This window comes from Salvelinus fontinalis, chromosome 9, assembly GCF_029448725.1.
Source record: "Salvelinus fontinalis isolate EN_2023a chromosome 9, ASM2944872v1, whole genome shotgun sequence".
In the NCBI taxonomy this organism is placed as follows: Eukaryota; Metazoa; Chordata; class Actinopteri; order Salmoniformes; family Salmonidae; genus Salvelinus; species Salvelinus fontinalis.
The window spans coordinates 20,059,115-20,084,522 of record NC_074673.1 but is presented as its reverse complement, the minus strand read 5'-3'; the positions used below and the strand labels follow the sequence as shown (position 1 = coordinate 20,084,522).

General features: G+C 42.9%; 2 protein-coding genes across 3 annotated transcripts in view; one reads left to right on the top strand and one right to left on the bottom strand.

The window, feature by feature from the left end:
* The window catches only part of mapk8ip2 (mitogen-activated protein kinase 8 interacting protein 2), a 141,705-nt gene that overhangs the window by 43,971 nt on the left and 72,326 nt on the right, over positions 1-25,408 (top strand). The window lies entirely within an intron of this gene.
* LOC129862229 (gastricsin-like) lies at positions 9,663-15,368 on the bottom strand. Its single transcript, XM_055933664.1, has 9 exons — positions 15,313-15,368; positions 14,975-15,116; positions 14,560-14,677; positions 14,210-14,328; positions 13,833-14,032; positions 10,888-11,004; positions 10,545-10,692; positions 10,285-10,383; positions 9,663-10,069 (listed from the first exon to the last, which is right to left on the bottom strand). The coding sequence occupies exons 1-9, from the start codon at positions 15,366-15,368 to the stop codon at positions 9,917-9,919; spliced, it is 1,152 nt and encodes a 383-aa protein (XP_055789639.1). The 3' UTR covers positions 9,663-9,916.

Here is a 25,408-nt window from a genome sequence, read left to right as displayed (position 1 = left end):
CACTTAGTAGGCTCGAGTGAAAATGAAGTGATATGTTTTTTGGCAAAGCTGCGAGTTTGCAGGTATCTAAAAAAGTGGGTATTGGGAATATTATGGTCAACCCTCAGAGTATTGAATGAGACGAATGTGTTATCAACAAATAGGTCACAAAAAAACACCAGACCATTCCAGTGCCAGAACTGGAATGTCGTGTCAATCTGCGACGCTGGGAAGAGATGATTCGATGTTAATGGAGAGAAACCGCTTGCTTGTTTAAGGCTAAAGTGACTTCGGAATTGGGACCTTTCAGTGATACCCATCCCGGATCCGGGATCCTCCTCATCAAAAAAGCTGACTAGCATAGCCTAGCCTAACGGGACAGGGATATCATATAATATAATTTTCATGAAATCACAAGTCCAATACAGCAAATGAAAGATAAACATCTTGTGAATCCAGCCATCATTTCCGATTTTTAAAATGTTTTACAGCGAAAACACAATATGTATTTATATTAGCTAACCACAATAGCCAAACACACAACCGCATATTTTCACCATGTTTCCACCGCATAGGTAGCTTTCAAAAAACCGACAAAATAGAGATATAATTACTCACTAACCAAGAAACAACTTCATCAGATGACAGTCTTATAACATGTTATACAATACATTTATGTTTTGTTCGAAAATGTGCATATTTGAGGTATAAATCATAGTTTTACATTGCAGCCACCATCAAAAATAGCATCAAAGCAGCCAGAATAATTACAGAGAGCAACGTGAAATACATAAATACTCATCATAAAACATTTATGAAAAATACATGGTGTACAGCAAATGAAAGATAAACATTTTGTGAATCCAGCCAATATTTCAGATTTTTTAAGTGTTTTACAGCGAAAAAACACAATATAGAATTATCTTAGCTTACCACAATAGCCAAACACACAACCGCATTTATCACCGCAAAGGTAGCTTTCCCAAAAACCAGCAATAAATATAAAATGAATCACTAACCTTTGGACAACTTCATCAGATGACAGTCTTATAACATCAAGTTATACAATACATTTATGTTTTGTTCGAAAATGTGCATATTTAGAGCTGCAAATCGTGGTTATACATTGTGAATACGTAGCAACATTTTCCCAGAATGTCCGGAGATATTTTGGACACTTACCTAATCTGACCAAAGAACTCATCATAAACTTTACATAAAAATACTTATTGTATGGCAAATGAAAGATACACTGGTTCTTAATGCAACTGCTGTGTTAGATTTAAAAAAATAACTTTACTACAACATACAAAATACATTATTGTGAGACAGCGCTCACATATTCTCCGCCCTGTTGGATCCTACATATTCCACAGAAATACGAAATAACATCATAAATATTTTCTTACTTTTGCTGAGCTTCCATCAGAATGTTGTACATGTCCTTGGTCCAGAATAAATCGTTGTTTGGTTTTAGAATGTCAATTTCTTCTGTCGAATTCGCGCCACAATGCTAGCCAAGGTTGCTAACATTCCCATCCTCTCTTGGCGCAAAGAACGGAAAACTCCAAAAGTCCCAATAAACGTTGAATAAACTGATAAAACTCGGTTGAAAAAAACTACTTTATTATGTTTTTCTAATATGTATCAAATAAAATCAGAGCCGGAGATATTCGTCGTGTATACCGAACGCTTTTCAGAAGACAATTGTGGAGCTCCTTCGCGTGCCTTGGAAAACTGACAAAATGTCAGGCCTGTCACTCCAAAAACTCTTGTTCGACCTCAGATCAAGCTAGACACCCCATTCCACCTTCCACTGCCTGTTGACATCTAGTGGAAGGCGTATGAAGTGCATGTATATGAATAAATAAAAGCCAGTTGAATAGGCAGGCCCTGAAACAGAGCCTAGTTTTCAGATTTTTCACTTCCTGTATGGAAGTTTGCTGCCAAATGAGTTCTGTTTTACTCACAGATATAATTCAAACAGTTTTAGAAACTTGAGAGTGTTTTCTATCCAATAGTAATAATAATATGCATATTGAATGATCTAGAATAGAGTACGAGGCCGTTTAAATTGGGCACGATTTTTTCCATAGTGAAAACAGCGCCCCCCTATTGACAAGAAGTTTTAAGGGACTTCCTAATCTTGGGTTTCAAAACATGGGTGCCAAGGTTCATGGGCATTGGGAAGCACAGGAGCGAGACCGGAGAAGTTGGAAAGCTTGACTCTAACTCCCTGGTTTTCTAATGTAGAAACCCAATAAACACATTTCAATATATTTGCTGACCGGTAGCAGTGTAAAGAATTAGGAAGGCCCGTGGGTTTAGGTCTCTCTAGATATACCTTTCTCATTCATGTATTTGACTTATTCCAAATGAAGTTGGAAATGTAGCTGTCCAGTTGTTTGAACATTGACTTTGGCAGAAAAATGGTGATCATTTGGAAAAGTACAAAAACCTAGGTAGTATAGTTTTCTAAACAGAATTATTGCGACCTGTTAATGAAATGGGAAGAGACGACCACCTTATGAAATCATGCTTAGTGCACTCCAGGAGTGTTTTGAAGTTATGTTTAAACAGAGTCTTAAATGAGTGTGTGACTTTTATCCCCAAATAAGTAAAGACCTGATGCTCCACCTTAAATGGGAAATTGGCATACCCAATTCCTTCTGCTAACTGATTAATGGGGAGGAACAAGCCCTGACCTCAATCCTATAGAACATTTGTGGACAGAACTGAAAAATCCTGTGCGAACAAGGAGACCTAAAAACCTGACTCAGTTAAACCAGCTCTGTCAGAAGGAATGGGACAAAATTCACCCAACTTATTGTGGGAAGCTTGTGGAAGGCTACTTGAAACGTTTGATCCAAGTTGAACATTTTAAAGGCAATGCCAATCAAATACTAATTGAGTGTATGTAAAATTCTGACCCAATGGGAATGTGATGAAAGAAATAAAAGCTGAAATAAATAATTCTCTCTACTATTATTCTGACAGTTCACATTCTTAAAATAAAGTGGTGATCCTAACTGACCTAAGACAGGGAATCTTTACTAGGTTTAAATGTCAGGAATTGTGAAGAACTGAGTTTAAATGTATATGGCTAAGGTGTATGTAAACTTCCGACTTCAACTGTAAATCCTTCACAGAGTTCAAGTAACAGACACATCTCAACATAAACTGTTCAGAGGAGACTGTGTGAATCAGGCCTTCATGGTCAAATCGCTGCAAGAAACCACTACTAAAGGACACCAATAATAAGAAGAGACTTGCTTGGGCCAAGAAACACGAGCAATGGACATTAGAGCAGTAGAAATCTGTCCTTTGTTCTGATGAGTCCAAATTTGAGACTTTTGGTTCCAACCGCTGTGTCTTTGTGAGATGCAGAGTGGGAGAATGGATGATCTCCGCATGTGTGGTTCCCACCATGAAGCATGGAGGAGGTGGTGTGATGGTGCTTGGCTGGTGACACTGTCAGTGATTTATTTTCAATTCAAGACACACTTAACCAGCATGGAACAGCGTTCTGCAGCGATATGCCATCCCATCTGGTTTGCGCTTAGTGGGACTTAGTAAGGGCTATTTGAGCAAGGAGAGTGATGGAGTACTGCATCAATCACCCACAATCACCCGACCTCAACCCAATTGAGATGGTTTGGGATGAGTTGGACCACAGAGTAAAGGAAAAGCAGCCAACATGTTCTCAGCATATGTGGGAACTCCTTCAAGACTTTTGGAAAAGCATTCCTCATGAAGCTGGTTGAAAGAATGCCAAGAGTGTGCAAAGCTGTCATCAAGGCAAAGGGTGGAGAACGTAAAATCTAAAATATATTTTTGTTTAACAGTGTTTTGGTTACTACATGATTCCATGTGTGTTATTTCATAGTTTTGATGTCTTCACTATTATTCTAAGTTGTAGAAAATAGTAAAAATAAAGCAACGAGTAGGTGTGTCCAAACTGGTACTGTATATGTCTACCGTGTTGGCTTGGGTTTGATTCCTGCCCACACCCTTCTGGCAAAAGTAACTCAATCCCCACGATTGACTTGGTTTAGTTACACATTTCCAATATGGACAGTCTAGGATAGAGTACCCCCAATCTTGATAAGAAATGACAACACCAGACACTTTTTGATAACATAAATAGGAAACAAATAAAGTAATAACAGTAGGCTACACCAACATTAGTTTACATTCATTCAAAGTGTCGATGAATTGCCACAGGAGATTTACCATGGTTAACCAGGAAAGATGATTTTGTTGAGCTGGGACACTTTTCTTTAATATGTACAACAACATTTTTCTTTGAAGTGTAAATTATCAGAGAATTAGTTTTACATCATATTTGCACTTCTCCAGAAATAGCAGAAGATATTCCATTGTATTCGAGCCATGTCTGTTCTCAACATAAACTCATGGACGGTGAATCTTTCTAATAAGTTTGGTTTTTAATCAAATTAAACAAAAAACAATCAATCTGTTTTTAAAACAGCAATGTTTCTTAATAGGATTGGGTGAAAAACACAATATCATGAATCGAATGTCTTGTTTCTATGAGCATAAGGCAATGTGTAAACATGTAGGACTAAGGGCTCTTCGACCTGAGGCATGGATGTTTTTCCTATCCATTGAACATAGTTTATTAAATAGTATACAGTAACCCTACACTAGGCCTAGTTATAACAAACATGTAGCCAATCTAGTTTTTGTGATTGACTTTAACATGGAAATATTTGTCTACACACATTGCATTCACATTTCTTAAATGCACTGTATATTCGAACCATGAACAATTGGACAATGCCCAAACGTTAAACTCTATAATAATATTAGCCTACCATCACCATTTATATGGCCTGTTCGTGACCTTGCCATTTGAAAGGTAAACAAACCGGTCAATAGCCGAGGCTACCAAGGACAGCGATCAGAAAAATAATGTCCAATATAAAGAAAAAACGTGAATGTCTGTTGACTGTTTTGCTGCTCATTATATTTGAATAAGACATTGGTTATAGGCTACTGATTAGGCTACTGATTAGGCTACTGATTAGGCTACTGATTAGGCTACTGATTAGGCTACTGATTAGGCTACTGATTAGGCTACTGATTAGGCTACTGATTAGGCTACTGTGCGCCTCCTCTAGCAAAATCGATGCCATAACCAACTGCGTTACTGCCAAGACCAGTGACCAGTGAGTATTAAATATCATCAGTAGCGCTGCTGGGAATTTGCACTTTGGCACAAAGACACACCTACAATATTTCCACCCCTCCTACCTCAGCACAAGCGAGTTGATATAAAACAGGTAAATTACTGGCACCAGGGTTACAAAATAGCAGAGCGCTGGCTTTTACAAGTCGAAATTGCCCAAGAATGTGTATTTGACACTAGAGCCACTTTAAGACCAGCCGAAAATAGAGTCCACAGTGTTATTACTAATGGAATGTAGAAATACGATATGAGCTGAAGTTTAGTCAACATGCATGAAATACTGTATGCGTACTGTATGTTTTAATTACACTCTATAGGGGACTTTCAGGCAGACATCACACCACAATTGTACTACAATTCAGGAGCCATCAACTAAATAAACATTTGAAAAGATGCAGCAACATTTTGGTGTGTGAAAGATGAGAGGTAGAGAGAGAGAAATGTATTCGCAGTGTTGTAAAGTACATTAAGTAAAAGTACTTTAAAGTACTACTTAAGTAGTCTTTTTGAGGTATCTGTACTTTACATCACTATTTATATTTTTGTCAACTTTTAATTTTACTACATTCCTAAAGAAAATGTACTTTTTACTCTATACATTGTCACTGACATCCAAAAGTACTCGTTACATTTTTAATACTTAGCAGGACATAAATGGTCCAATTTACACACTTATCAAGAGAACATCTGTGGTCATCCCTACTGCCTCTGATCTGACGGACTCTTTAAAGGTTTCGTTTGTAAATGATGGCTGAGTGTTGGAGTGTGCCGCTGGTTATCCGTAAATACAAAAGACACGAAAATAGTTCCGTTTGATTTTCCTAATTTAAGGAATTTGAAATGATTTAGTCTTTTACTTTTGCTGTAGCTCAGTTGGTAGAGCATGGCGCTTGCAACGCGAAGGTCGTGGGTTCTATTCCCATGAAGGAGCTCTATGAAATAAAGTATGAAAATGAATGCACTCATCATTGTAAATTGCTGCTAAATGATTGTAATCTAATCTTTTAAAACTTAAGCATATTCTAGCAAGTACATTTACTTTTGATACTTAAATGTATTAAAACCAAATCCATTTAGACTTTTACTGAAGTTGTAAGGGTGCGTAACTGTTGGCAGGGAAGTCAAATGCAGGAGAGCAGAACTTGGTGAATAGCCGGAGCAGTTTAATATATAAAACTAATGGCATACAAAACAACAAACACATGGGTACAAAACCCGTAGGGCACCAGTAACACATAGCACGAGTACTTACAAAATAAACAACTCCTGACAAGGACATGGGGGAAACAGAAGGAAAATATACAACTTGTAATTAGGAAATTGAAACCAGGTGTGTGTGAGAACAAGACAAACCAAATGGAACATGAAAAATGGATTGGCGATGGCTAGAAGACCGGTGACGTCGACCGCCGAACACCGCCCGAACAAGGAGAGGAACCGACTTCAGTAGAAGTCGTGACGGAAGTAGTATTTGACTGGGTGACTTAGATTTACTTGAATCATTTTCAATTTTCTACTTTTACTCAAGTTGAGTACTTCTTCAACTGTGTATTTGTTTCAAAATGGCTCTGAAAGAGTGGAGATGTCCATTGTTTTGGCTGTGTCATTGGAAATCCCCTAGTACTACTGCATAATAAGCACTTCGTGTTAATCAGTAATACAGATATAAAGCACAATACACTGAGATATGAACACCTCTCCAAGGTCATGAATAACAATGTGCAGGGAAATACTTCTCCAAATATTTACCAAGTTGTCTATTTTAATGTTAACATAATTGGAGATAGTTTCTACACACACTGATACAGAAACAACAGTCCTGTCACGCCCTGACCTTAGTATTCTTTGTTTTCTTTATTATTGTTGGTTAGGTCAGGGTGTGACATGGGTGATATATGTTTTTTGTCTTCTAGAGTTTTTGTATGTTTATGGGGTTGTTACCAGTCTAGGTGTTTTGTATGTCTATGGTTGCCTAGATTGGTTCTCAATTAGAGGCAGCTGTTTATCATTGTCTCTGATTGGGAACCATATTTAGGCAGCCATATTCCTTGAGTATTTCGTGGGTGATTATCTATGTCTATGTTTAGTTGCTTGTGTCAGCACTATTAGATTATAGCTTCACGTTCGTTTTTTTTTTTGTATAGTTCGTTCTGTGTTCTTCCTTAATTAAAGAAGATAAATTCAAATCACGCTGTGCTTTGGTCTCATCGCTACGACGAACGTGACAAGTCCTGTAAAGAGCGCCCACAAAGGCCTGAATAGTTTATTTTCACACAGCACTTCATATTTGATGACATACCAAATTCTGTCCTGCTGATCAGTAGCTGTGTGTGTGTGTGTGTGTGTGTGTGTGTGTGTGTGTGTGTGTGTGTGTGTGTGTGTGTGTGTGTGTGTGTGTGTGTGTGTGTGTGTGTGTGTGTGTGTGTGTGTGTGTGTGTGTGTGTGAGTGTGTGTGTGTGTGTGAACTAGTCATGATTGTTGATTTAGCACTATTTTGTTACTGATTGAGCTTTGATAAGGTATGCAGTTCTGCCCTGATTTAGACAGTTATCTAGCTTCACATTTCTACCCCCGATGTATTTTCTGACTTACCCTGCTTCACCGTGCCTCTGTATACATCTGTACTGGACTATCCTGTTCTCACTAGAAAACCTGCAATGCAGCATTTCCCTCTGAGCCTCACACAGTCTCTTACTAATGGAGTAGAGAGCTGAGCCTCTGTTGGAACTAATGGACCACAGATATACAGATGTTTTATAGAAACTAAGAAAACAGGATGATGAGCTCATTTAAGCACTGTTGTGTCTGTAAACTGGGGACCTGAAAACATAGAGAATAGTGCTGAACTCCTCTGTCTGCTTAGAGAGCAAAGCAAAAGATGGAGGGTGTGTGAGAGCTTGTGTCTTGTGTGTCTGGTGAATGAGGCACAGACCGAGACAGACAGTGACAGGCCATATCTCAGAGCAGGCTTCCCCAGGGTCGGAGCAATCTGTGTGGACATGAGTCAGAGAGATGCTCCCCTTTGAAGGGTGGAGGGGTCAGGTACATGAGGACTGGGGGTGAAATCACAAATTGGTGTGTGTGTGTCACAAACGTGTGTGTCTCTGCTATCTCTGCTCCTGAAATGAGTTTAAGCCAGTGTATGATTGTGTGTGTGTGTGTGTGTGTGTGTGTGTGTGTGTGTGTGTGTGTGTGTGTGTGTGTGTGTGTGTGTGTGTGTGTGTGTGTGTGTGTGTGTGTGTGTGTGTGTGTGTGTGTGTGTGTGTAGAAACAAAAAAACATGCACACACACACATACACCAGCCCCTGAAATTAAATGTTGAAGCTTTCATTAAAGTCCCTTTCAAAGGGAGGATACTTAGGACTTAACAGATGGTGTGATGTATGCTTCCAACTCACACTCTCAAACACGTAGATTCCCTGAACGCAGCTCACTCTCCAGATCCCAATCACCTGGATTCTAATCACCTGTTCACACACCTGTATGTCATTATCACACACTATTTAGTTCAGTTCCCCCATCCCATCACTGTGAGGTATTGTTTGTTTTGTGACACGTCTTTCGGAGCGCTGTTTTTCCTGTTTATGATAGTTTTCTCCTGCCTCACTAACGACGCCTTTTGCCTATTCCCTGCCTCTACTTTAACCTATTGGATTTCCTGTTATCTACCTATTGCCTGATCTCCCAGACTACTTTACTAGCCCTTTCCCTGACTGCACTGTTACCTTTTTGGACCCCTGTTTATGACCTTCTGCCTGCCCCTGGAACCAGCTACCTGCCTCCTCCTGTGGTCCTTTGCAATAAACACCTGCTGCGCCCTACGCTTGAAACCAGCTCTCTGTCTCCCCTCGTCTTCATTACAGATGGCATATTTGACTCTGATATTTAGTTATTACTGCCATTATGTAATAAATATTTCAATAGGTAAGACGTGTAGATGGTTGGAAATATTTACAGGCACCAATTGGATTAAGACGCTCTTGTTGTTTTTTTGTTTCAGTTTCTGGCAACAGTCAGTGGTGAATGTGAGGTGTGATTTCAGTCTTACAGGCATCATGAGCTTGATGTGTCAGATACAGGGATTCAAAACAAATAGGATTATTGTGCACTTCAATAGTTTATTCAGTCTAAATGGAAGCTAAACAAACACCAAATACATCCAGTCTTGAGATGAAATGTGTTTAAGTGTCAAAAATCATATTTTCATATTTCACTGTATTTCTGTTGGTCATTTTCTTTTTCACTCAACTCAGAATTGCAACTCAGCATCATGATGCAATCAGCAACATGGCTGAACCTGTGTTCACATCCGATGTTGTCTGGGAACTAGGAGGTTGTCATTGCAATGCCAGAGTAGAAAGGAAACAACCTTCCACCTTACAGCTGAACTGAATATATTAGCAGATGTCATCTAACAAAGACCACAGCTTTAACCCAATGATGCCCATCCTTGCTTTTACCCCACTGGACCAAAGACAAACTGACCCACAGTGGTTGCCATGGGTAATATGCGTATTATAATGACCAGAGTGGTTGCCATGGGTAATAGATGTATTATAATAACCAGAGAGGTTGCTATGGGTGATTCAGAATAGATGCCTTTGGTGATTGATGTTCTAGAATGGCCACAGGTGGAATAGATTCTGTGTGAGGTTTGGGATGGTAGACTTCTAAGAACGGTCGGTGTCTGTGTTGGTTTGCGGTCATGGTCATGTTGGTCAGGTTTAGGCTGCGGTGGCAAAGCCCACTTGGTTGCTTGTGCGGTCGTAGACGGAGTAGTACTGCATGAGGAAAACATCTCCCAAAATCCACAGGGGCTGTCCGTTCTGGGACGGCAGGTAGGTGGGGGTGATCCCCACGGAGCAGACCTGGTTGTTCTGGATAGAGAGGAGAACACGCATGTTGAGTGCAATGCACACACACACACAGGCAGATAAACACACATGCACTACTGACACATGGCTTAGGCATGCACAAGGCTTATGGACCAGCTTGAGCCATCTAAAATGGCCTTCATTATCCTAACATCAGTCATAGATGGTAACACACGGACAGACACACACACACACACACACCACACACACTAACTCACCTGCTGGATGTATGCAGATGGCGGCAGGGGGAAGTTGATTCCATTGATGGTGAAGGTCAGAGTAGGCAGGCTGTTGATCTGGTTACAGTTCACTGTGTACTACATCAACAAACAATTCAAAGACATGAGTGACACAAAACATCCCTGTACTGGTTAACTCTGTTCTGCACTGGTTTTCGCAACCTCTCCCTTTTGGATTACACTGGTTTATGGTGTCAGTTAGTACTGGTCTGTATTGGTCTATAATGGCTTTCTGCTACCTGTCCGTACTGGTCCTGCTGGGCTCCAATGGACTGCATCAGGGTTCCCATGATCTGTCTGGGTGCAGTCAGCATGGAGGTGCCTGTATCCACGATAGCCTGGCAGCCCTGCCCACACCACCCTGTCTCCTGACCGTTGATCTGGAACCTGGAGGTGTACCAGGGTTAGTGTTAGACAGACAGACAGACAGACAGACAGACAGACAGACAGACAGACAGACAGACAGACAGACTAGCATTGACAGCGGCCTTAGACATTTTTCAACCCAGCTTTCCCAGTCTCTTGGTGGTTCTGATGTCAGTGTATGGTTAAGTATGTTTAGTTGTTGTGGTTGATCCTGACCCTTGGATGCCGATCTGCCAGTATGTCTGGGAGGTGACGGGGGTCCAGTAGATCTGACCCTGATACTTGGTGTTGTCCACTTCTCCAAACGACAGCTCACTGCCCTGCTGGCCGTCCCTGCACAGAAAAAGAGTTTTAAGTCTAACAGTTTTACAAATAAAGTAGGTGGTTGGCAAGAAGATGGTTCACTCTTCACAGAAGACACTTCTCTCCTCAAAACTGTTATGTCTTATATCAGTGATACAGTTTCTGGAGCAGGAATAATGAATATACCATTGATTATGTACATAATTAAGTAAGTACATAGAAGTATATTACCCAGTCACCTAGAAAGCGAACACATTGGCTTGCAGAAGGTTCTGTGATATCTGTGTGTATTTTACATTGAGGTCCGGTAGTAGTACATTATATGTGTGGTAAGTAAGTAGTTGTAGGGGTACAGATGTCGGATCTTAACTTGATCACTTTTTTGTCACTGATAATTTTCCTGCTGCATCAGGAAATAGAAATGATTGTGGGGTGAAGTGGGTTAGGGCTTCTGCCTTCAGCGAGCACGTATAACCCTACCATTCCAGCCCATACCTTTCTGTCACAAATATCTCAATCCCCCCAATTTACTAGATTTATTTACACATTTTAAATATGGACAGTCTAGGGATATTTTACCCCCGATCTTAATTATAAATGACCATATCAGACACCTTTAGAAAACATAAACAGGAAACCAATTGTAACTATAGGCTACACCAACATTAGTGTCAGGTAAATTCAATTTACATTTGATATTTTAGTCATTTAGCAGACGCTCTTATCCAGAGCGACTTACAGCAGAGTGCATACATTTTACATTACATTACATTTTACATACTGAGACAATGATATCCCTACCGGCCAAACCGTCCCTAAACCGGACGACGCTATGCCAATTGTGCATCGCCCCACGGACCTCCCGGTTGCAGCCGGCTGCAACAGAGCCTGGGCGCGAACCCAGCCCAGCCGCGAACCCAGAGACTCTGGTGGCGTAGCTAGCACTGCGATGCAGTGCCCTAGACCACTGCGCCACCCGGGAGGCCAATTCCCCACAGTAGATTATTTCTATTGTATGGAATGCTTGTCAAATAGATAAATCACCCGTAGTCTGTTCAAAAAGTACTCTGTTGTTCTGATTACAATACCAACCAGAGGGTGAACATATCTTGAAACACTTTGGTTGCAAGCAGGACTAAGGTAACGCCGACATCGTCTTTTAGGGAGCGGTAATAAAGTAATTGTGAAAAGGTGTGAAAACCGCTACTGTTTGTTTCCCTGGCTGAGTTGATGAGCTGATTTGGGCCATCATCTGATTGACAAATGTAGGTCTGCTGTGGAACAATAAACTTTCCTCCAGTTTGGATGCTTGTCTGTGTTTTATAGTTCGTCTATGTATAATTTATAAAGTTCTAGTCTTTGGTGTGAATTGGAAGCCTGTATTGTGTGCCTTTAATATTTTATTTCTTAAAGCTGTCAAGATGTTTATACATTTGAGCCTATCCAAAGACCATTTAGTTGAGCTGAGATACTCTTCTTTGTGTAAATGATCAGACTATTCGTTTTACTTCTTGAAAACATTTAAATAAATGTAATTAACTTGAGGGTCTAATGTAGTGTCAGGCTGGTCACTAGATCGCTCAGCACTGGATGCAAACTCCTGAGGTTCGTAGTGAGCTGCTTAGACCACTGCACTATTGCAGTTCACAATGCTCTAGCGAGCATTCTGAATATTCTGAATACTGATGATACATAGGCGCGTCATTTTGTATTATTTTGTTTGAAGCCTTCCCCAAACCATAGCCCTAAATTGAACCACTCTGAATTAATTCCTGAACTGTTAACCTTTGAGTTGTTTCTGTTTAAATCCTGTAACCACGCGAAATGAATGCTTCAAAAATAGACATTGATCCATGAGTCAAAGGGCAGTGGGCTGAATTTGAACCCATGCCGACTCTGACATGTATGTGCCTGGGTCAGTGGCTGTAACCGCTGGACCACACAGGAATTGAGGAAAACAATGATTAATTCTGCCTATTGCTTTCCTTCAACAAATAAATAAACAGTTAATGTAAAGCAACAGATTTTCCCAAACGAAAATATATCTACCCCCTACGAATATGCCTGTTTATTATAATCCACATAAGAATTAACACGAGACATGCCGTAGCCTTCACATAGCCTACATAAGATACAATGTAGGTATGGTACTGCTTTGTATACAAACACGCTTCCAGCCGCCCACTGGAACAATTCTAAATACTTCTTCAGATATTCAAATCCTCCTGCTGCAAGATTATTTTCCTCCTGTGATGAAAGCGGTCCAATTAAAAGCTGACATCTGTAGTGGTATATGTGTGGTAAGTAGTGGTAGTGGTATATGTGTGGTAAGTAGTAGTATATATGTGATAAGTAGTGGTAGTGGTATATGTGTGGTAAGTTGTGGTAGTGGTATATATGTGATAAGTAGTGGTAGTGGTATATGTGTGGTAAGTAGTGGTAGTGGTATATGTGTGGTAAGTATTGGTAGTGGTATATGTGAGGTAAGTAGTAGTATATATGTGATAAGTAGTGGTAGTGGTATATGTGTGGTAAGTATTGGTAGTGGTATATGTGTGGTAAGTAGTAGTATATATGTGATAAGTAGTGGTAGTGGTATATGTGTGGTAAGTTGTGGTAGTGGTATATATGTGATAAGTAGTGGTAGTGGTATATGTGTGGTAAGTAGTGGTAGTGGTATATGTGTGGTAAGTTGTGGTAGTGGTATATGTGTGGTAAGTAGTGATAGTGGTTTATATGTGGTAAGTATTGATAGTGGTATATATGTGGTAAGTATTGGTAGTGGTATATGTGAGGTAAGTAGTGGTAGTGGTAAGTAGTGGTATATATGTGGTATAAGGGATGGTAGGAGTACTGACCTGGTCATGTAGAATGCAAATATGTTAGCCTGCAGAAGGTTCTGAGACATCATGTTGTCCATGACGGGAGTCTCTTGTCCGGCTGAGATGGAAGGGTAGGACAGGCCAAGGATACCATCAAACTGGGCCACAACAAAATTCTGACCTGGCTCGTCAGTGCTCAGACCAATCTCCTGGTTGGTGAGGATAATACCACCGACCTAAAGAGGGGACAAACAACACACACACTCAGCATCATGGAAACACTTTGGTTTTATTAGAATGGAAGTACATGTACTATTGTGGCTGTATCTGTTGTGGCTTTTTATTGCAGGTAGTGAAGAGTAATTGTGTTAGAAGTAGTTAAGTATTTGTAAGGTTGTTATGGTGGGACTCACGTTGACGGTGTCGTATCCGAAGACTCCACTGAGACTGCCGGCTCCGTAAGGCAGGTAGAAAGTTTCCCCATTAGCTGAGTAGGTGGACGACTGCTGGGGGTTGAACTTTGTGTGGGTGTCTGCAGGAGGAAGGGACACAAACAACTAAGAGGAAATATACTGTCTACAATGTATTTATCTGGGAATGGTGTAGAAGTTACAATGGACTTAAATATCTCTGATAGTAGTAGTAGCAGTACTGTAGTAGTAGTAGTACAGTTAGTAACATTTACTGTTGAGGAAGTAGTAGTTAATTGATACACATAGTAGGTAGTTGTCATATTGTCATGAAGCTATCCAGCTGTACTCACTGCAGGCCTGGGTGTTGCAGAGTACAGAGTCAACCCACAGGTTGGCAGAGCCAGTGTCAAACAACACCTGGAAGGACTGGGGGGGAGTACCGATGGTGATGGCTCCATAGTAGGTGGTCTGGAAAACACAACAGGGAAAATACAGCTGACAAAAGATAGAGGTGCATTCAGACAACAACGCATCAGATCTAGAATGGTTGGCGTGGTTTAGACTCTACTTCATGGAGTTAGACGTTATCTTGACATGGTTGTTATCTCGTTAGACCTAGAATTCACATTTTCTACATTAGCCTACATCATAGAACTTCATTCTGGTATATGAAAATAGACTACTGTGGACATAGACAGATATAGACAGGACATTGAGTAACATTCTAGATAGACCATACGCTTGGGTTTTAGAGCATGTACGTACGTCGGCGTAGTTGTTGATGTACATGGTGGTGGAGCCAGCGAACTCGTCAGGAAAGTATTTGAGAGCGGGGTCTTGGTAGGGCAGGTGTTCTCCCTTCTCCATCATTCTCTCACGGATTGACTTATGCTTCACCAGAGGGATCCTAGGGTAACAAGCACACAGATACACTCAGATATGAAGTCGAACTCTGCAAATGCAAATAGTTGTAGAGAGAGCGACAAGGAGTTATCATTGACTATGAGAGATGAGAAAAGAAAATTGTGTTTTAGGGAGAATTTAAGGAAAAATAGCATCTGGATGGAGTGAAAATGGTAAAAATAAATAAAGTGAGTACTAACCTGTGGATTCCCTCAGCGAGCACAGCACATACCAGCACAATAACGAGATACTTCATGGTCACTCCTGAAATCACAGCCAGTGGTGGATACACCTTAGCTTGGGTCAGGACTGTTCTTATATACTGTACCAAACACACATATGTGCACACATGATTGCAAGCGGGTGTGATATGGGTACACGTGAGTGTGTTTGTACACATCCCTTATCAGACTTAAGGAGGTGACTATCAGCTTCTTTTTCCCCTGACTCCACATTCTCTATTCAGTGTGCAGGCTTACCTCTACTCCCCTGTACCGATAACCAAAACAGTACTATTAGTTTACTGAACCTTTATAAGGGAGATAACCAGATTAGATAAGATACAGGGCTCTACTTTAACAAACCGAAGGCAATGGCAAATCTTTTCGCTTACGGTAGCGCTATAGGTTCAGTGGTGTCAGAAGTGTTTTTGCTATTTTCACAACCACAATTATGAGACATCTCCAGTCACAAACATTGGCAGTAGAATGGCCTTTACTGAAGAGCTCAGTGACTTGAAATGAAAATTAAATCAAATTTTATTGGTCACATATACATATTTTAATTTATTTTATTGTGGGTGTTGTGAAATGCTTGTGTTCCTAGCTCCAACAGTGCAGAAGTATCTAACAGATCACAACATTATGAACTAATCTAAAAGTAAAATAATGTAATTAAGAAATATATCAATATTAGATTGATCAATGTCGGAGTGGCATTGACTAAAATACAATAGAATTGAATACAGCATATACATATGAGATGAGCAAATCATATCAAATATTATTGGTCACATAGACATGGCGAGCAGATGTTAATGCGAGTGTTGCGAAATGCTTGTGCTTCTAGTTCTGACCATGCAGTAATATCTAACAAGTAATCTAACAATTTCACAACAACAAAGGAATGAATAAGAATATGTACATAATAACATATGGATGAGCGATGGCCGAACGGCAAAGGCAAGATGCAGTTGATGGTATAGAGTACAGTATGTACATATGAGATGAGTAATGTAGGGTATGTAAACATTATATAAAGCGGCATTGTTTAAAGTGGCTAGTGATACATTTATTACTGTAACGGTCCTGACCTGTTTTCTGTTGTTTTTGTATGTGTTTATGGTCAGGGCGTGTGTTTTGGGTGGGCAGTCTATGTTTTCTGTTTCTATGTTGGTTTTGGGTTGCCTGGTATGGCTCTTAATTAGAGGCAGGTGGTTTGCGTTTTCCTCTAATTAAGAGTCATATTTAGGTAGGGTGTTCTCACTGTTTGTTTGTGGGTGATTGTCTCCTGTGTCGTCGAATGTATGTACGTACCATACGGGACTGTTTGGCTGTTCGTTTATTTTGATGTCGTCTGTTTCCTGTCCGTGAGTTTACGTTTAGTTATGTAAGTTTATGTTCAGGTTTCGTCAACGTCGTTTTCTTGTTTTTGTATATTTGAAAGTGTTTTGTTTCGTGTTGCCATCGTCGTGTTAAATAAAAAGATGGCTTATTTCCCGAATGCTGCATTTTGGTCTGATGATCCTTCTCTCCTCTCCTCGTCCGAGGATGAGGAGAGAGACAGCCCTTACAGAATCACCCACCATGCTAGGACCAAGCGGCAAGGGAAAACTCAACGGAGTAAGGGACAGGAAAAGAAGGAGCAATGGACTTGGGACGATATCTTGGACGGAAAAGGTTGCTACACATGGGAGGAGATCCTGGCTGGTAGGGATCGCCTCCCATGGGAACAGCTGGAGGCACTGAGGAGAGCAGAGGCTACCGGAGAGAGGAACCGGAGTTATGAGGGAACGCGTCTGGCACGGAAGCCCAAAAAGCCCGTAAGTAACACCCAAAAATTTCTTGGGGGGGGGCTAAGAGGTAGTGGGCCAAGGGCAGGTAGGAGACCAGTGTCTCCAGTGCGTCTCCTCGGGCCGGCATACATGGCACCTGCCTTACGCATGGTTTCCCCGGTTCGCCTACATAGGCCGGTGCGGGTTATTCCACCTCCCCGCACTGGTCGGGTGACCGGGAGCATTCAACCAGGTAAGGTTGGGCAGGTTCAATGCTCAAGAGTGCCAGTACGCCTCCACGGTCCGGTATGTCCGGCGCCACCTCCCCGCCCCAGCCTAGTACCTACAGTGCCTACACTACGCACTTGGCTACCAGTGCGTCTCCTGAGCCCTGTTCCTCCTCCACGCACTCTCCCTGTAGTGCGTGTATCTAGCCCGGTGCCTCCAGTTCCGGCACCACGCACTAAGCCTCCTGTGCGTCTCCAGAGCCCTGTACACACTGTATCTTCTCCCCCTACTAATCCTGATGTGCTTGTCCTCAGCCCGGTGTCACCAGTGCCGGTACCTCGCATCAGTTATAGAGTGGGCTTTGAGAGTACAGTGTGCCCTGTCCCTGCTCCCCGCACTAGTAGGAAGGTGCTTATCCTTAGCACGGTGCCTCCAGTTCCGGCACCACGCACCAGGTCTACAGTGCGCCGTATCCGGCCAGAGCCATCCGTCTCCCCAGCGCCATCTGAGCCATCCGTCTCCCCAGCGCCATCTGAGCCATCCGTCTCCCCAGCGCCGTCTGAGCCATCCGTCTGCCATGAGCCTGCAAAGCCGCCCGTCTGCCATGAGCCTGCAAAGCCGCCCGTCTGCCATGAGCCTACAGAGCCGTCCGCCAGACAGGAGCCGCTAGAGCCGCCCGCCAGACAGGAGCCGCTAGAGCCGCCCGCCAGACAGGATCTGCCAGAGCCGCCAACCAGACAGGATCTGCCAGAGCCGCCAACCAGACAGGATCTGCCAGAGCCGCCAACCAGACAGGATCTGCCAGAGCCGCCAACCAGACAGGATCTGCCAGAGCCGCCAGCGAGCCATGAGCAGCCAGAGCCGTCAGAGAGCCATGAGCGTCGAGAGCCGTCAGCCCGCCATGAGCGTCGAGAGCCGTCAGCCCGCCATGAGCGTCGAGAGCCGTCAGCCCGCCATGAGCGTCGAGAGCCGTCAGCCTGCCATGAGCGTCGAGAGCCGTCAGCCTGCCATGAGCGTCGAGAGCCGTCAGCCAGCCATGAGCGTCGAGAGCCGTCAGCCAGCCATGAGCGTCGAGAGCCGTCAGCCAGCCATGAGCGTCGAGAGCCGTCAGCCAGCCATGAGCGTCGAGAGCCGTCAGCCAGCCATGAGCGTCGAGAGCCGTTCAGTCAGGATCTGCCTGAGTATATCAGCCGGGACCTGCCCCTTGTCCCGGTGTTGCCCCTTGTCCCGGTGCTGCCCCTTGTACCGGTGCTGCCCCTTGTCCCGGTGCTGCCCCTTGTCCCGGTGCTGCCCCTTGTCCCGGTGCTGGTCCTTATCCTGGTGCTGCCCCTTATCCTGGTGCTGCCCCTTGTCCCGGTGCTGCCCCTTGTCCCGGTGCTGCCCCTTGTCCCGGAGCTACCCCTTGTCCCGGTGCTACCCCTTGTCCCGGTGCTACCCCTTGTCCCGGTGCTACCCCTTGTCCCGGTGCTACCCCTTGTCCCGGTGCTGCCCCTTGTCCCGGTGCTGCCCCCTCTCCCGGTGCTGCCCCTTCTCCCGGTGCTGGCCGTTCATTTAGGGGATGTTAGTTTTAGGGTGGTCATTGGGAGGGGAAGACAGAAGCGGGGAGTGACAATGGTGGTGTGGGGACAGCGTCCAGAGCCTGAGCCACCACCGTGGTCAACTGCCCACCCAGACCCTCCCCTGGACTTTGTGCTGGTGCGCCCGGCGTTCGCACCTTGAGGGGGGGGGGTTCTGTAACGGTCCTGACCTGTTTTCTGTTGTTTTTGTATGTGTTTATGGTCAGGGCGTGTGTTTTGGGTGGGCAGTCTATGTTTTCTGTTTCTATGTTGGTTTTGGGTTGCCTGGTATGGCTCTTAATTAGAGGCAGGTGGTTTGCCTTTTCCTCTAATTAAGAGTCATATTTAGGTAGGGTGTTCTCACTGTTTGTTTGTGGGTGATTGTCTCCTGTGTCGTCGAATGTATGTACGTACCATACGGGACTGTTTGGCTGTTCGTTTATTTTGATGTCGTCTGTTTCCTGTCCGTGAGTTTACGTTTAGTTATGTAAGTTTATGTTCAGGTTTCGTCAACGTCGTTTTCTTGTTTTTGTATATTTGAAAGTGTTTTGTTTCGTGTTGCCATCGTCGTGTTAAATAAAAAGATGGCTTATTTCCCGAATGCTGCATTTTGGTCTGATGATCCTTCTCTCCTCTCCTCGTCCGAGGATGAGGAGAGAGACAGCCCTTACAATTACATCCAATTTTTAATTGTTAAAGTGGCTAGAGATTTGAGCCAGTATGTTGGCAGCAGCCACTCAATGTTAGTGATGGCTGTTTAACACTCGGATGGCCTTGAGATAGAAGCTGTTCTTCAGTCTCTCGGTCCCAGCTTTGATTCACCTGTACTGACCACACCTTCTGGATGATAGCAGGGTGAACAGGCCGTGGCTTGGGTGGTTTTTGTCCTTGATGATCTTTTTGGCCTTCCTGTGACATCGGCTGCTGTAGGTGTCCTGGAGGGCAGGTAGTTTCTGTCTGTGTGGGTGGACCATTTCAGAACGTCATTGATGTGTACACCGAGGAACATGACGCCTTCCACCTTCTCCACTGCTGTCCCATCGATGTGGATAGGGGCGTGCTCACTCTGCTGTTTCCTGAAGTCCACGATCAGCTCCTTTGTTTCGTTGACGTTGAGTAGGAGTTTTTTTTCCTGGCACCACTCTCTTAGGGCCCTCACCTCCTCCCTGTAGGCTGTCTCATCATTGCTGATAATCAGGCCTACTACTTTAGTGTTGTCTGCAAACTTGATGATTGAGTTGGAGGCGAGTGTGGCCACACAGTCATTGGTGAACAGGGAGTACAGGAGGGGGTTGGCATGCACCCGTGTAGGGTCCCTGTGTTGAGGATCAGCGAAGTGGAGGTGTTGTTTCCTACCTTCACCACCTGGGGGCGTTCCGTACTGAAGTCCAGGACCTAGTTGCACAGGGCAGGGCTCAGACTATAGGCCCTGAGTATAATGATAAGCTTGGAGGGTACTATGGTGTTGAATGCAGAGCAATAGTCAATGAACAGCATTCCTACATAGGTATTCCTCTTGTCCAGATGGAATAGGGCAGTGTGCAGTATGATGGTGATTGCATCATCTGTGGATCTATTGGGGCGGTAAGCAATTTGACGTGGGTCTATGGTGTCAGGTAAATTAGAGGTGATATGATCCTTAACTAGTCTCTCAAAGCACTTCATGATGACAGAAGTGAGTGCTAAAAGGCGATAGTCATTTAGTTCAGTTACCTTAGCTTTCTTGGGTACAGGAACAGTGGTGGACATCTTGAAGCAAGTGAGGACATCAGACTGGGATAGGGAGAGATTGAATATGTCCGTAAACACTCCAGCCAGCTGATCTGTGCATGCTCTGAGGACACGGCTAGGGATGCCTTTCTGGACCGGCAGCCTTGCGAGAGTTAAAACGCTTAAATGTCTTACTCACGTCGGCCAAGGGGAAGCAGAGCCCACAGTCCTCGGTAGTGGGCCGCGCCATTGGTACAGTGTTATCCTCAAAGCGGGCGAAGAAGGTGTTTAGCTTTTCCGGAGAAAAGACGTCGGTGTCCGCAATATGGCTAGAAGACCGGTGACGTCGACCGCTGAACACCGCCCGAACAAGGAGAGGAACCGACTTCAGTAGAAGTCGTGACGGAAGTAGTATTTGACTGGGTGACTTAGATTTACTTGAATCCTTTTCCATTTTCTACTTTTACTCAAGTTGAGTACTTCTTCAACTGTGTATTTGTTTCAAAATGGCTCTGAAAGAGTGGAGATGTCCATTGTTTTGGCTGTGTCATTGGAAATCCCCTAGTACTACTGCATAATAAGCACTTCGTGTTAATCAGTAATACAGATATAAAGCACAATACACTGAGATATGAACACCTCTCCAAGGTCATGAATAACAATGTGCAGGGAAATACTTCTCCAAATATTTACCAAGTTGTCTATTTTAATGTTAACATAATTGGAGATAGTTTCTACACACACTGATACAGAAACAACAGTCCTGTCACGCCCTGACCTTAGTATTCTTTGTTTTCTTTATTATTTTTGGTTAGGTCAGGGTGTGACATGGGTGATATATGTTTTTTGTCCTCTAGAGTTTTTGTATGTTTATGGGGTTGTTACCAGTCTAGGTGTTTTGTATGTCTATGGTTGCCTAGATTGGTTCTCAATTAGAGGCAGCTGTTTATCATTGTCTCTGATTGGGAACCATATTTAGGCAGCCATATTCCTTGAGTATTTTGTGGGTGATTATCTATGTCTATGTTTAGTTGCTTGTGTCAGCACTATTAGATTATAGCTTCACGTTAGTTTTTTTTTTTTTTTGTATAGTTCGTTCTGTGTTCTTCCATAATTAAAGAAGATAAATTCAAATCACGCTGTGCTTTGGTCTCATCGCTACGACGAACGTGACAAGTCCTGTAAAGAGCGCTCACAAAGGCCTGAATAGTTTATTTTCACACAGCACTTCAAGAATAAAGTATTATTCTTTTTTTTCACCTTTATTTAACTATTTAACTTTAAATAAAAAAAACAAAAGTAGCTGCTGCCCTATATACTTGGAATCACGGGCCACTTTAATAATTAAACACTAGTCGTTTAAATAATTTTTTAAATACTGCTTTACTCATCTCATATGTATATACTGTATTCAATTCTATTGCATTTTATAGTTAATAGACTTTTTTTCTATTGTATTATTGACTGTATGTTTGTTTATTCCATGTGTAACTCTGTGTTGTTGTTTGTGTCGCACTGCTTTGCTTTATCTTGGCCAGGTCGCAGTTGTAAATGAGAACGTGTTCTCAACTATCCTCCCTCGTTAAGAACAAATTCATATTTACAATGACGGCCTTGGAACAGTGGGTTAACTGCCTTGTTCAGGGGCAGAACAACATATTTTTACCTTGTCAGCTCGGCAAATCGATCTAGCAACCTTTCGCTTACTTTCCCAACACTCTAACCACTAGGCTACCTGCCACCCTTCTAAGGTGCAGGGTTACGGCAAACTTGATGATTGAGTTGGAGGAGAGCGTGGCCATGCAGTCATTGGTGAACATGGGGGTACAGGAGGGTGCTGAGCACGCACCCTTGTGGGGTTCCTGTGTTGAGGATCAGCGAAGTGGAGGTGTTGTTGCCAACCTTCACCATCGGGGTCGGCCCATCAGGAAGTCCAGGACCTAGTTGCACAGGATGGGGTTCAGACCCAGGGCCCCGAGCTTAATGATGAGCTTGAAGGTGTTGTGGTGTTGATGTTCTTGAAGGTGCTATGGTGTTGAAGGCTGAGCTATAGTTAATGAACAGCATTCTTACATAGGTGGGATGGATGGGATAGGGTGGTGTCGTGTCTTTGACTATGCCAGATTAATTGCTGTGACATGCTATTCTATAAAATAATTTCTCCGTAATTAATATTATCTGATTGAACTAATCATGTAAATATGAATTAACTAGAGAGGGACACCACGAAATAATATTTATAGAGCTGTTATCTTTCGAATAAACTCTTAAAGATTTATTAATATTTTACTAAATAGCAGTCACATTAATTGTCATTTTATTCAGTCTCATCTGAAAGTTGTAAGTCCTTGATTATCTGCAAGAATCCTGGCTAACAAGTTGAATCAGCAATGCAAAATTGGGTTTAATTATTTATTTACTAAATACCTAACTAATCACACAGAATCACACATATACAATTAACTCATAACTTGATCACAAATTACGTCACACAGAAAAACGTCCCTAGCGGGCGGAATAGATATGACAGCTTGTTACACAAAGGAAAGGGGCTGAGTCCTAGTGAAAGAGCGGGAGACTTGAACATAGGCGAGCTGTGCTATCATAAATACAGTATCTTATGCATTCTAAATTACCGTCCATTTGAAGAGGAAAATGCAATCAATATTTACTCTGAGCTGCGCTTCAGTAGGTTGGTGGTAGATGGACCGTGTCGCCAACCCGAGTCCTCTGTCCTTTGAAGAATGTCTCTGGTAGTCACGGAATACGTTGTGTGTATTAGACGGGATACTTGGACTGTCCTTCCGAACTTGCGTTTAGCTGTTGCTAACTCAAAGGCTAGGATATATCACTTCTGTAGTGAATACGAGTTCAAAGTTCATACCATTCACAATCAAAGTCCATGCTGATGTTGGCTTCATCTGTAGTTATTATCTGAACCATTCTGGCACCGGACCGTCATCCTGGTGTAACCGGAACAGAAAGTTATTTTCTGGGAAAATGGCTTTTATAGTGGAGGGAGAGGGGTGTGTCTGAAAGGTTTATAACCCATGCTTCTTCACAGGGGTGGACCACTGTGAGCAGAGGAAAACTTATGAAAGCACAGATCTCTCATTTGGAACAACAATTCCATGTGAATCCGATATCTCTGACATTTCCACAGTTTCCACAGACTTTCCACAGTAGAGTTTATGTCATTCAATCCTTGATGAGAATGTGTCAGAGGGCAACCGAACTGACATAATATACCTTAAGTACCACCGCATATGTTCAGTTGGTCGGATCACCAGAATATAGTTAATTTCCCCCAACTTCTGATGTTACCAGAACCTCTATGTTAACCCATGGGTTTCCTTATGTCACATCAGTTATAGTAGGGAGAGAGAAAAAGGGGGAAAGAGGTATTTATGACTGTCATAAACCTACCCCCAACCCAACGTCATGACAGTGGTGTGTATTGTGATGGCGATTGCAACGTCTGTGGATCTATTGGGGCGGTAAGCAAATTGAAGTGGGTCTATGGTGTCAGGTAAAATAGAGGTGATATGATCCTTAACTTGTTTCTCAAAGCACTTCATGATGACAGAAGTCAGTGCTGTAGGGCGATAGTAATTTAATTCAGCTACCTTTGCTTTCTTGGGTACAGCAACAATGATTGACATTATGAAGCAAGTGGAACAGCAGACTGGGATAGTTAGAGATTATATATGTCCGTAAACACTCCAGGCAGCCGATCTGCACATGCTCTGAGGGACACGGCTAGGGATGCCATCTGGGCCAGCAGCCTTGAGGGGGTTAAAACGCTTAAACGTCTTACTCACGTCAGCCATGGGGAAGCTAAGCCCACAGTCCTTGGCAGGCCGCGTCGGTGTCACTGTGTTATCCTTAAAGTTGGCGAAGAAGGTGTTTAGCTTGTCCGGAGGCAACACGTCGGTGTCCGCAACGTGGCTGGTTTTTCCTTTGTAATCCGTGATTGTATGTAGACCCTGCCACATGGGTCTAGTGTCTGAGCCATTGAATTGCGACTCCACTTTGTCTCTGTACTAACGTAGGGTGGGGGAGGGCCTTGTAGGCATTTTGAAAAGTTGAGTAGCAGTGGTCCAATGTTTTCCCAGCAGGAGTACTACAGTCAATGTGTTGCTAGAACTTCAGTAGCATTTTCTTCAGATTTGCTTTGTTAAAATCCCAAGCTACAAAAATGCGGCCTCAGGATATGTGGTTTCCAGTTTGCATATGGTCCAGTGTAGTTCTTTGAGGGCCGTTGTGGTATCGGCTTGAGGGGAAATATACACGGCTGTGACGATAACCAAAGAGAATTCTCTTGAGAGGTAATTTTTTTATTTTACCTTTATTTAACTTGGCAAGTCAGTTAAGATCAAATTCTTATTTACAATGACGGCCTACCAAAATGAAAAAGGCCTTCTGCGGGGACGAGGGCTGGGATAATAAATATAGGACAAAACACACATCACAACAAGACAGACACCACAACACTACATAAAGAGATACCTAAGACAACAACATAGCATGGCTGCAACACATGAAAACACAGCATGGTAGCAACACAACATGACAACAACATGGTAGCAACACAACATGGCAGCAGCACAACATGGTAGCAGCACAAAACATGATACAAACATTATTGGGCACACAGCAGCACAAAGACAAGAAGGTAGAGACAACAATACAAGCAGCCACAACTGTCAGTATGATTGTCCATGATTGAGTCTGTCATGACTTCCGCCGAAGTCGGTTCCTCTTAACATAAATCTTCAATAATGTTCCAAACGGAGAATTCCATTGTCT